The sequence below is a fragment of the Salvia splendens genome, unplaced genomic scaffold, assembly GCF_004379255.2.
Source record: "Salvia splendens isolate huo1 unplaced genomic scaffold, SspV2 ctg371, whole genome shotgun sequence".
Classification (NCBI taxonomy): domain Eukaryota; kingdom Viridiplantae; phylum Streptophyta; class Magnoliopsida; order Lamiales; family Lamiaceae; genus Salvia; species Salvia splendens.
Window position 1 is genome coordinate 5,422 of NW_024599017.1, and position 12,529 is coordinate 17,950.

General features: G+C 38.8%; 1 protein-coding gene across 1 annotated transcript; it reads right to left on the reverse strand.

Annotated features, from left to right (window-relative positions):
- Positions 1 to 754: 754 nt before the first annotated feature.
- LOC121789950 (glycerol-3-phosphate dehydrogenase [NAD(+)]-like) lies at positions 755 to 3,510 on the reverse strand. Its single transcript, XM_042188273.1, has 10 exons — positions 3,211 to 3,510; positions 2,430 to 2,506; positions 2,265 to 2,337; positions 1,956 to 2,173; positions 1,745 to 1,852; positions 1,591 to 1,654; positions 1,466 to 1,503; positions 1,207 to 1,327; positions 1,019 to 1,122; positions 755 to 939 (listed from the first exon to the last, which is right to left on the reverse strand). The coding sequence occupies exons 1-10, from the start codon at positions 3,458 to 3,460 to the stop codon at positions 766 to 768; spliced, it is 1,227 nt and encodes a 408-aa protein (XP_042044207.1). The 5' UTR covers positions 3,461 to 3,510; the 3' UTR covers positions 755 to 765.
- Positions 3,511 to 12,529: the final 9,019 nt, after the last annotated feature.

Sequence of the window (12,529 nt, forward strand, 5' to 3'; positions counted from 1 at the left end):
CGTTGTCGACGGAGTCCCGGCTGCATGTCGAACGCCCCATGTCCAAAGGTGTTTGGTTGTTGCAGAGATGGAGAAAAAAAATTATGGTTATTGGGGGGAAGGAGCGGGAGAAAGAGGGGAAGAAATTTGAATGAAACGAAGTGTTGGAGAAAGTGATTATATTACCCAATTTTCAGAATTTTCATTCAACATTTAAAATGTAAAATCTGAAAGAAAAAAAAATTAAATTAGCTACAGTAATTAAAATCAGTTAATCGGGTCAAAATTGGACTAATTGACGGTTGACCGTCAAAAAAGGATGTAAATTTTTGTATGTTTTGGACTAGATTTTTAAAAAGTGAATGTTCTGGAATAAAATCATAAATCAGCCATATGTTTAGGATCAAAATAGTACTTTATTTACTCTTGTTATTATTAGTAGTAAATCGTTACACAAAATAGTTTCTCTTTTTTATGTTTATTGAATAATTTAATTAATCAAGACAGGCTAAAAATTCTAATATATTTTTATTAATATTTTTAAATATATGCTTAGTAATCTATTTAGAATCATGATATCAATAGGAGTCGCAACATTCTCTCACATTCCTTTTACAATATTAATCATAGTTTTCATTCAAAGTTTATAAAAATTGTAAAAGTTGAGTAGAATAAGCATAAGCATATAGAGTGAGTTATTGATAATTTTGATGCATTGAAGTCTGGCAAAGCACACGTATAAAACTGAAAGCGCTGAATTGTTTATTTTTTCACACTATTCCATGATCAAATTCTTGATCCACCCCTTGACTGATCTGGAGTTTGCTCACTGTATACAACAATGGCGTTTGGCGGAAGACGGCCACAACAGATCTCGTGGACAGTCGAGAAGAGAGGGAATTGCTCTAACCATCCCCGATGGCTCAAAACCTCGTGCACCTCTTTTGCAGTCGACACGCCCTGTAAACGTTTTCAAAATCATAATTTTTGGGACTGGTGAAAACAAAAAAGTTGCGAGTGTATGAAAATATTTATCTACCTGTAGTTTTTGTCCCTGCAACATCTCAGCTTCGAGCTCATCGAATGACCTCTTCCCACCGTTCTTAGCAAAAGCCTCAGCACATCTCCTATTTCTCCCTCCCACTAGTGATCGACACGCTTGTTTGTTAGTAATAATCGGGGAATAATTGGTGCCGTTTAGGACATACAAACATTGGTTGTACTTACAGCACGTCGTGATGAGATCTGCTACGCCACAGCTCTCGAAGAAGGTAGTGTCCTTGACTGAAGGGAAGAGTAGCTTTGAGAGGGCCTTCATCTCCCTCAAACCAATTCTCATAATTGCAGCCTGGTACAAACATAGTATGATCAATTTTAAGCCACTGATGAATCTTGTTACAATTTTGAAAAAAGGGTTCAAATTATGGTTTTTAACCACCTCAAAAACCTAGATTAAATCATGTATTTGTAAGCAATTAACAGTAACCTTTGTGTTGTTCCCCATCTCCAACCCATCCACGAATCCTGTATATTCAAAAGCTATCGTCATTACAACACGACAGAAGAACACAAAAGACGATATCAGTAAGATGGCAAAGGATTAGTGTGTGCCTGCTGCAATAGCCACAACGTTTTTTAGCGTTCCACAGAGTTCAACTCCTTCCACATCTTGGACCTATTCGTATATGTTCAACATTCACAAAAATGTTTTCTCTTTTAAAACTAACAAAAAACATTGACGAAAGACTAGACGTCCTGTACTCACACACGAGACCATGAAGTATGAAGTGTGGAATAGCTTAACCCATTTATCCGCAATCTCTTTATTTTTCCTGTATCCGACTGTAGCCTCACTAAACTGCTCCAACGCAATCTGCACAAGGCAACACTCGTATATAGTCACTTTCAATAGATCAACGAGTGGTAGCTAGATATAAACGACCATGCTTGAGCATTTGCTAATTGAGCCAACTAACCTCGTTTGCAATGTTTGCACCCATCAAAACACAGCAGTTGATTCCAAGATGCTCGGATATGAGGGACGAGATCATGCGCGGACCATCCCTCTTGACTTCCATTCCTTTGATTAGGGAGATTGCTTCAGCGTCGCTCCTTATCTTCCCCACCAGCCTTTTGCAAATGCCCTCCATGAACTGATGGGGAGTCACAAATACGAGCATGGTGGCATCCCTCACTACTCGATTCCACATTCGGCCGAATCAGAAGTAGTTACACGACTACATGACTATCATCTCAAGAACCAACTAAAATTTGAACCTAAGTACCTGCGTTTTCAAGATCAGGATCCGCAACAACATTTTTGCCGAGCTTTATTCCAGGGAGATACTTGACGTTCTCCTGTTGAAGGACAGTAAAATGGTCGAGATTAATATCATGACTCGACATGTCAAGTGATGAAGGGGAAGCCATGAATAACAACAACACATTACATTAGTCTTGTTGATGACTTCGGTGAGCTTTTCACCACTCGGGAGGGTCTCCTCAAACACCCACATTCTCACTTCATCTATTCAAATAAATACAAAAATAAAACACCCTACTCAACTATACAAAATATACAGAAAAATAAAATGAAGTAACAAAACAGAGTAAAACATGACCTCAATAGTTTATGGTTCATATGTGAACAATAAACATGAAAACAGTTGATAAAACACTAACATATCATCAATGGATCCCACCAAAACAATAACTAGCAAATGCTAACTCAAACATTTATTTTCAATTATTTTAAAATATTCACGTTGTTTAGTAATTCCTCAAAACATTATAATAGTAGTAATAATTTAGTCTGCTTATAGTTGAAGATTTTTTTATATTTTTTTGGTTTTTAGCAGTCTTTGTAGCCGAAACTTTTGACTTCCTGTATCCTTGGAGTTATTCAAAGAATATTGTCAACATTTATTTATTTACAAAATAATTGGACACTAAAATGAAGCCTCTAAATAAACAAAAATTTAAAGGCCGCGACCTGAAGCCCGTTTCAGTATTAAAATTTCCAAATTGTTGGCCCATTCAATCCAAAGAATGACTGGCCCGAAACCACTACGATCGGCCCGTTTAACATCCTGAATACACAATTTGATCGATCTGAATTTTATTTTCTAAAAAAAAAGGACTACGTAAGCTAAATCTCTGGAAAATTGAAATTGCTAGTGTAACAAATGTGAGGAGTGGAATTGAATTGAGAGTTATAGAAAATGAAATTACCGTGGAAAGAGGAGAGTTTAAGTGTGTTGGAGGCGATGAGCTTGGCGGCGACGCTGCCCCAATTTCCGCTGCCGACGACGGTGACCTTGATTGGCGGCATTTGAGGAAGAGGTGGGTGAGGAGGGGGCGGCGGAGATGGAATCATCAATGGGATCATCGTGGAGGGAAGGGGCCATGAAGAATCGGAGGGGGGAGAGAAGGAACGGATGAGAGGGAAAATCGGAAAGGGGAGAGAGGAATTAAATTGCATTGGGGGCGGAGTTGACAGACACGTTGTCGTCAGTATCAATGTGTGTGGCGATCTACTCTATATTCATACCTCCAACATTTTCCTCTTCTTTTTACTCTTTTTGCCTATTTATTTTCCATTTTTCGATTTTACTTATCTTATTTTAAATTAAATCAATTTTCATATTGATTTCAAAGAGTAAAGGCCTATATGCATGAGTGCATGTGTGAAATTATTTTTCATATTCTATTACTTCATCCATCCATCCATCCGTGAAATATTGTCCACATTTGACTCGACATAAAATTTTTAAAATATGAAGAAAAGTGAACTAATAAAGTTAGTGGATGTGGATTCCACATTTTATATTATTATTAAATTGAGTGTAGTGAATAGTGGAAAGTGGACTAAATGGGAAAAAAATTGGATAATATTCCTTGGACGAATTGAAATGACAAAAGTGGACAATATTACACACAGTATCTCTAAAATCTCTCAATAGGTGGGGTCAGTGGCGGGCCTATGTGAGGGTACGGGGGTTCCTTGGAACCCTCACTCATTTTGCTAATTACTAGTTACTACAGATTGAACTATAAAAATGTTCCATGGACTATTAGTTTATCTCGCTCATAGTCCCTAGCCTTTAAAAATATCGTCAGACAACCCTGGACTAAGAGTTTATCTCAAAATTGGTCATTTTGCCTTTTTTCCACCCGAAAATGCCCTTTTGAGTGCTGGACAATTTGGTCTTTTTACACTTTAAAATTTTTAATCTGATATTATTTCAGTGATGTACTAAATCTGATGTTATTTCAAAATTACCATTTTTCTTCCATTTTTCATCATTCACTTTGTTTCTTTATTTTAATAATAATAATAGATTTAATTTTATAAAATTAAATTTTAAATTTAGATTTTTAAATATCAATAAATTTTTCTTAATTCTTAAATTATTAAATAACGAAATTAATAGTTTTAATCAATATTCGATAGTGTCTAATATCTAATTAATAAGGTATGCCGACGCCAACTTAGTATTAATCAATATTTAATAGTTTACATCATAAATAGATCTTATAACACGATTTATTCTAAAATAAATATGCATCTAATGTAAGACTATAATTTTCGTTTACTTATTTGAAAACAATCAAAATCAACTAGAAAATTTAAACAAAAATACTCCTATATAAATACTTCAATTGGGTAAGTAGTAGGAAATAATGGATAGCGACACACAGACTTATTATAGCAACACAAAGATGAACTGATTTTGTGAGATGGACAAAAATGATAAAAAAAAAGACTATATTTTTTGAATGGATGTTGTATAATAGAATAATACTAGTCTCAAATTTTTAGTCAACTTCATAATATTTTATCACAAGCAATTATAACAATCGAACGAAGGCTAAGTAGAATAGCCCTTATATTTCCATCACGATTAATATTATTTTTTCTGTACTTCTTCAATTCAGCTGAATATTATATTAAATAACAAAAATTAATAGTGTTAATCAATATTTATAATGTCAATGAATTAATAGTTTTAATTAAAAAAATTATTGATATTTAAAAATTTAAAATTTAAAATTAAATTTTATAAAATTAAATTTAGTATTGAAATAAAGAAACAAAATAAAGGATGGCAAAAGGAAAGAAGAATGATAATTTTGAAATAATATCAGATTTAGTATATCACTGAAATAATATCATATTTAAAATAGTTAAATGTGTAAAAAGACCAAATTGCCCAGCACCCCAAAAGGGCATTTTCGGATGAAAAGGGCCAAAAGGACCAATTTTGAGATAAACTCTTAGTCTAGAGTTGTCGGGCGATATTTTTAAAGTCCAGGGACTATGAGCGAGATAAACTCATAGTTCAGTGACCTTTTTTGTAGTTCACTCATTACTACATTATGTATAATTAGACATCATTTATCAAGTAAATAGTTAACTCATTTGGTTGTTGATTCAGTCTTATAACTAGGTTGTTGTGTGTATCTCAAATACTCAAACTATTTATCTCTCTCACAGCTCCGCATTGTCTCGGGTTGTTTCTAAAATCGTCGACACTAAAAATATGCAATTATCGTTAATGTAATTTGGACCCCCGGCTATAAAAATCTTGCTTCCGCCACTGGGTGGGGTACAATTTAAAATAATGATATCTCGATCACAAATTTGCATGAATGAAATATAATCCATATGGTTTTATTACTGTTTATTTTACTACGAGATAATTTTCGTTCAGATTTGAATATATTTTTATTGTTCCGTAATAATAGAGACTATTTAAGGATGGATGTTTTATAAAATTGGTAAAGTGTGAAAGAGAAGAGGAAATAACAGTGGAAATAGTATTCGTGGATAATAAGATTCATATTATTCGTAGTATTGTTCAGACCATCCACTACGCGTCTCGCCGGCGTCTCGCGTCCCGTCCCGGAGAGACGGGACCCCGGCGCGACGCGTTGCAGCTCTCCATCCCGTCCCGCGCCGTCCCGCGTCTCGTCCCGCGTCGCGTCCCGTCGAGCCACGAGACGGGCTGTCTCGCCACGCACCTAAGCGACGTGGCGCGACCCGGCGTCGTGCTTGACGCCCACTCGCCGGCCCGCGAGTGGGCGTCGTCACGTGCTGACGCAATAAATATTTTTTTTAAATTCAAAATTTTAAAAAAATAAAATAAAAAATAAAAGAAAAAATAAAAGAAAAAATTTGTAACGGTAATAATACCGTTTTTTTGTTTTTTTTTTTATTTTTTTATTTTTAATTAATTTTTTACTCTATAAATACTCCTAAACTCATCCTCATTTCACACACAACTACACATCTATTCTTCCTATCATCTAAATTTTTTCTAAAATTTTCTCTCAAATTTTCATATAACAACTCAAGATGTCCGGTGACGGCGACGGCAACTACGGCGGTTCCGGCTCCGGCGGGTGGGATCTCAACGCGTTCGGCGATTGGGAGACCATGATCAACACATTGGGCGGTTCCGGTTCATCAACGCCGGGGACCCAGGGTTCGGCGACGCCAGGGGGTACCAGACACCCAATTTTGACCTTGATGCATATGTCCGTCCCTCCGCCCCGCGGTATTCGCAGGGATTATCCCAGATCCGGGAGGATTTTCCCGTTGATCCCACGCCGGGAGTAGGCCGAGGCAGTGGAGGTGGCCGAGGCGGTGGAGGTGGCCGAGGCGGTGTACAACCCCAGGCGGGCGAGGACGAGGAGGAAGAGGAAGAAGAGGAAGAGGATCTAGGCCGGCATCCGTACAACAACCTCGAAACGCTGGCGGTGTACAACGCCTGGATCACCGTCTAGTACGATCCCATCGTCGGGAATCAACAATCTCGGAAGTGTTTCTGGGAAAAGGTCTGCGAGGTCTACCACCAGATAAAGCTGAAAGGCTCCCGCAAGCGCAAATTTAAAATGCTCTGCTCTCACTTTGACCGAGTCGACCGACAGGTCAAAAAATTCTGCGGCATCTACTCGGCCGAAGAGGCGCGCTACCAAAGCGGCGCAACGACAACCGACATTTTGACGTCCGCTTTGCGCGCCTACTACCAGGACGAACGTCATCAATTTAGATTTGTTGATGTTTGGTAGGCCGTTAAGGACGAGGAACAGTGGGCCGGCGGTTTTCGCTCCAGCTCAGGCTCAACCTCGAAGCGCACGAAGCATACGGCGAGTGGCTAATACTCATCTGGTGGTGACACCGCTGAGGGCATCAGCCAACCTGAGGCTGAATCCCAGGAGTTTGCGGGTACGGTCGGCGATGCTGGAGGATCCGCGAGTGGGCGCCGTCGGCCGCAAGGGACGAAGGCGGCGAAAGCGGCTAGTGCAAGGAAGGGCCAAGGCGAATCAAGCCAGCCGGCCTCGGGATCGGGCTCGCGGGGAGGCTCGGACACACTTATGGTGGCGTACATGACCGCCACAATGGCGGACACTTCCCGCTTCTCGTACGCCCAATTCACGGCCTGGTGGAACGGAATTGTGTATATGGCAGCACAACTTGGCCTTCCGACTCCCCCTCAACCTCGACCGCCTCCGGTGGATGATTAGCCGGCGGAGTAGTTTTTTTATTTTTCTTTAAATTTGTATTTTAAATTATGTTGTGTGTTTTTTTATGTTGTGTGTTTTTTAATAAAGTGTGTTTGTTTTAATTGGATTGGGTTGAGAAAAAAAATAAAAAATGAAATTGAATGAATAGTAATTAAGGGACGGAATAAGAGACGGTTAAGGGACGGAGTGTTGCAGGTTCCGTCCCTTAGTTAAGGGATGGAGGAAAAAAGGACAGTGGACCCTCAAATAGTGGTCAAATAGTATTTAAGGGACGGTTTAAGGGACGGTATAGAGACAGCGTAGTGGATGACCTCAGTACAAAGATGATAAAAGAAGAAGAAAATAATACATGAAAGTAAAGACTCAAGAGGCCAAACAAATTTACCAAACTAATTTGGTCTTTGACAAAAATAAATCCCAACTAATCCGTTTATTAAGCAACTTAACTTCGAAAATCTCCAATCCTAAACAGTCGGATTTTCTTTTTATTTATTCCATAATTTCTTAACACTAGATATGCGAATGGTAGTATGGTACTACATTGATTGCTTATTTATTAATCATTGATTTTATTGAGGGATTTTTCGGATTAATTAGAAAATAATTGTGCAGCAGTTTATAATGTCTACACCCTACATGCTCTAGCCTTAAAATTTATATAAAAAAAGGTTATAGGCTTCTGGGTATTGAAGAATTCCACTCTTTAGAGCATCCACATTAGTGCGGATGTCCCGGCGGAAATCCCAAAAACACCTTCTGCCACGCCATAAGGACTTCCCACTGCACTGCCACGTCATAAGAACTTCCCACAATAATAAAAATTCACAAATTCACCAAATTAAACAATTTACGGAATTAAAATTTCGCCACGATTTTAGAATAAAAATTTCATTAAATAAAGAAAGAAAGGTACATTTCAACAAAAAAAAACTAAAAAAAAGTACACTTTAATAAATACAAATTCCATCAACGACGCCCCCTCCGCTGCCATACTTTTTCAATTATATCGTTCTGGAGTCGAATATGAGCTTGTTTTTGGCGCATGTCGGCAAATGCACGGACACGCTTGACCTCGTCATGGGGTATCCCCATACGTACATTGCCGGTGGCCACGCCGTGGCTTGGACCCGCAACATCAGCATCATCATTGGCCCAATCCGTCAGTGTTGGACCTTCATCTTCGACAATCATGTTATGCATGATAATACATGTGTACATCATATCGGCGATGTTGTCAGCATACCACAGCCGTGATGGACCCTTCACTGCCGCCCATCGAGCCTGGAGCACACCAAATGCCCGCTCCACATCCTTGCGCGCTGCCTCCTGACGACCCGCAAAATATACCTTTTTTTCTTCTGTTGGGCATCTGATCGTCTTCACAAAGATGGGCAACATATGGTACATCCCATCAGCCAAATAATAGCCCATGTTGTGCTGGTTGCCGTTGGCGACGAAATTGACGGCCGGACCGACGCCCATGCACTGGTCGTTGAAAAGGGGCGACGACTGGAGGACGTTGATGTCGTTGTTCAACCTTGCTACTCCAAAATAGGCATGCCAAATCCACAGCCGGTAGTCAGCTACCGCTTCAAGGATCATCGTGGGATTCTTTCCCTTGAAACCCGTAGTGTACACCCCTTTCCAGGCAACGGGGCAGTTCTTCCACTCCCAATGCATACAATCTATGCTGCCTAGCATCCCCGGAAACCCGTGCTGAGTCCTGTGCATATCCAGCAGAGCCTGACAATCTTTGGGGGTAGGCTTCCGAAGATACCTATCCCCGAATATCTCCCTACGCCCTGACAAAAATACTTTAGGCAATCACGGGCAGTCGTCTCGCCGATGTGGAGGTACTCATCGAACATGTCAGTCGCGCCTCCATATGCCAGCTGCCTGATTGCGACAGTGCACTTCTGAATTGGAGTGTGGCCGGGTTTACCAGCCGCATCCTCCCGCACCCTGAAATACCCGTATCGACGCTCTAAAGCGCCCACGATACGCAGAAAGAGCGGACGATGCATCCTAAAACGTCGCCGGAACATGTTCTCCCCAAATTGTGGCTCCGGAGAGAAGTAATCCTCGTACAACCGACGGTGTGCAACGAGGTGGTCCCGGGGTACTATAGATCGACGATGGATGGGTTGAGGTACCGCCGGCGCCAAGGCCACCTGTATCTCTCTCTCCGCTGCCTCCCGCACACGTGCATGAATTCGCCTCATTATGTCATCATACCCCCCACCACTACCACTCGCACCGCTACCGCACGCACCAGAGCCACTACCAGTCATTCTGGATATATAAAAGAAACGTAGAGAGAAAGAGAGATACTCGTTAATATAAGTGGTGCGAATGATATGAAATTCAACGAGCCGTATTTATAGAATTTTTTAAAAGTATATAAAATAATAGGGGCGTCTGCGCGGACGTCCGTGGGGTCAACTCAATGGCGGACGTCCGCAAGGACGTCGAGACAGACGTCCCGGAAACGCCGCGGAACTCCGGTGTCCACAACGGACGTCCGTATCCGCGTCACCATTGCACAATGGCGGACGTTCCGCCCGAAACTCCGGCACGCCGGCCGGACGTCCACCGGGACGGGCGTCATTGTGGATGCTCTTAGTAAGAGTACTTAGTATACTTTCTTTATTATAGTTATTTCCAAAATAATGATCATATTATTGATTTTGCAATTTCTGTAATGAGTCTTCATCATTGGTAAAAATATCATTGTAAGTATCACATATGATGACATTGACACATTCTAGTTTTAAGTTGATTAGTTCACAATGGAAAAGCCAAAGTATCCAAATTTAAATGCTCCCGGCCTAATTGAGATATTTATATTTTAGCACAACATGTCAGTAGTGATATTTAGTTAATTTAATTATTATTAATAAAATAAAAGAGATAATAAAGTACTCCAAGAAGATGAAAAAATCAAAAAATAAGTGAGATAATAAGTAAGAGAGATAGGAGGATAAAGTAGGAGAGAGAGGAGTGAGTAATTTTTATTAAAAGAGTAAACGTCTCACTTAGGTTGAGACGTACCGAAAAGAAAAACATCTCACTCATGCTGAGATGGAGGGAGTAGATAAGAATAAACTATTGGATAGTTATTCACTCGTATTATTATATGACAAACATAAACATTTACCGAACTAGGTTTTATTTTACTAGTAGTGGTCGTTGATATCATCAAATTAAAATTTACTAAAGTCGGAGGAAATATCAAATTTGAAAAGATTTCAAAAGAATGAGATTAACAATACATTATTGCAAATTGCAATTTAACCGTATATATATCTATACTCCATTACAGCTCTCGAATTTAAATATAGCAATAAATTCCAACAATTAATCTCAATTAAAACACTATAGTCACAACTAACAAGTACAGCTTTACTTCTACTATTTCATTGGATGAAACTTGGAAGTGGGCCTCATAGTAATTAATAATGAAGCCCATGCCACAAAAATGACTACTTAACTTGGGCTCATCCCATTCATACACACACGAAAATACATGATTAAATAAAAAACAAATCCTGCACACTAATTTAGGGTCAACCCTTTGATATGAGTTGGTCTTCGATTGTTAAAAAAAATTGTATGATATTCAATTTATTCATATTTTTGTAGTAGACACTTTAGACTCGTCCTCAATGTTTTAAAATTTAGTCCGGTAAGTAAACCGATGAAACTATCGATTCATGGTTCAATTGGTCGATGTTTAAACTATTGATTAGACTGAAATATGTAGCATGTGTATATAATTAAATATGTATTATGTAAAAATATTATTATAATTTAATGAAAGATATACATTAAATGTCAACACGTTTACAAATCGGTAAATAACTTTTTAAAATATTAGTAAAATGCATACAAATTTTCTTATGAAATCCTATTCAAATATAAATTGCAACTATCTCCACTAAAAGTACAATTCAAAAATTTTAGAGGGTTGTATTACTCATTTAAATTCGAGTTTAAAGATATTTCCTCATGAGAATTTATAATTACTGAGAATCTTCTTTTGGTTAAAAACAATGGGACAATAACGCATATTAGAGAGACATATATATAATTCAGTTTAATAAATTTTGTAGTGACGAAAGAATTAGTCTTGAATTGAAAATGGAAGTATAAGAAGTCAAGAACTTAGGCGTTGTCATTTTCACTCTATTACCTTGATACTTCGCACTCTTAGCCCCATTAATGTTTTGCATCCTTGATCCTTGTAAAAATGAGTAAATACACTGGAATTTAGGAAAAAACGTCGAAATTAGAAAAGGCTAGGTCTTTGGCCTTTCATCTAAGTGTAACCCTTCAAGTTTATTATGAGATGGCTTAATGTCAAGACCTTCATGTAATCTCCCATATCCTATAAATAGTTGAAGTTTGGAAAAAGAGAACACACCAACAAATCATTCTCTGTTCTCTCTAGCTCTCAAGCATTCTAGTTCGCATTTAGGAGTATTGCATTGTTCGATTCCCATCTCCAATTCAAGTTCGTCGGTGCTTACGAGTTTGAGGTGCTTCAACTCGGTAGGAGGAAAGTCTTTTCATCTTGGGGACGTTGCGTCAATCCATGAACACTAGCCGGAGCATATCTCATCTTGCGATTGTTTGAAATATTGTAGTCTTTACACGGACAAAATCTTGCTATTACAAAAGAACCAAAAACTAGAAGGGAAATATAATAAAGTAAATATAAAAAAAGTAACAAGATGCAAACTATTGTCCTCTTCAAGTTGAGTCGAGGTATCCCTCTCTCCGCAAGACGAGATACACCCCGGCTAATGCTCATGGATTGGCGCAACATCCCCAAAGATGAAAAGACTTTTTTTTTCTACCGAATTGAAGCACTTCAAACTCGTAGGCACCAGCAAACTTGAATTGGAGATGAGAATCGAGCAATGCAATGCTCCTAAATGCGAACTAGAATGCTAGAGAGAATAGAGAATGATTTGTTGGTGTGTTCTCCTCTTCCAAACTCCACCTATTCATAGAATAT

Excerpts from the sequence above, each read along its gene's own strand:
- LOC121789950 (XM_042188273.1), bottom strand. The coding sequence starts at position 3,460 with ATGCAATTTAATTCCTCTCTCCCCTTTCCGATTTTCCCTCTCATCCGT. Across the intron at positions 1,655-1,744 it reads CATACTTCATGGTCTCGTGT|GTCCAAGATGTGGAAGGAGT; the intron begins GTGAGTACAGGA and ends ATATACGAATAG. Across the intron at positions 1,123-1,206 it reads AGATCTCATCACGACGTGCT|TGGGAGGGAGAAATAGGAGA; the intron begins GTAAGTACAACC and ends GTCGATCACTAG.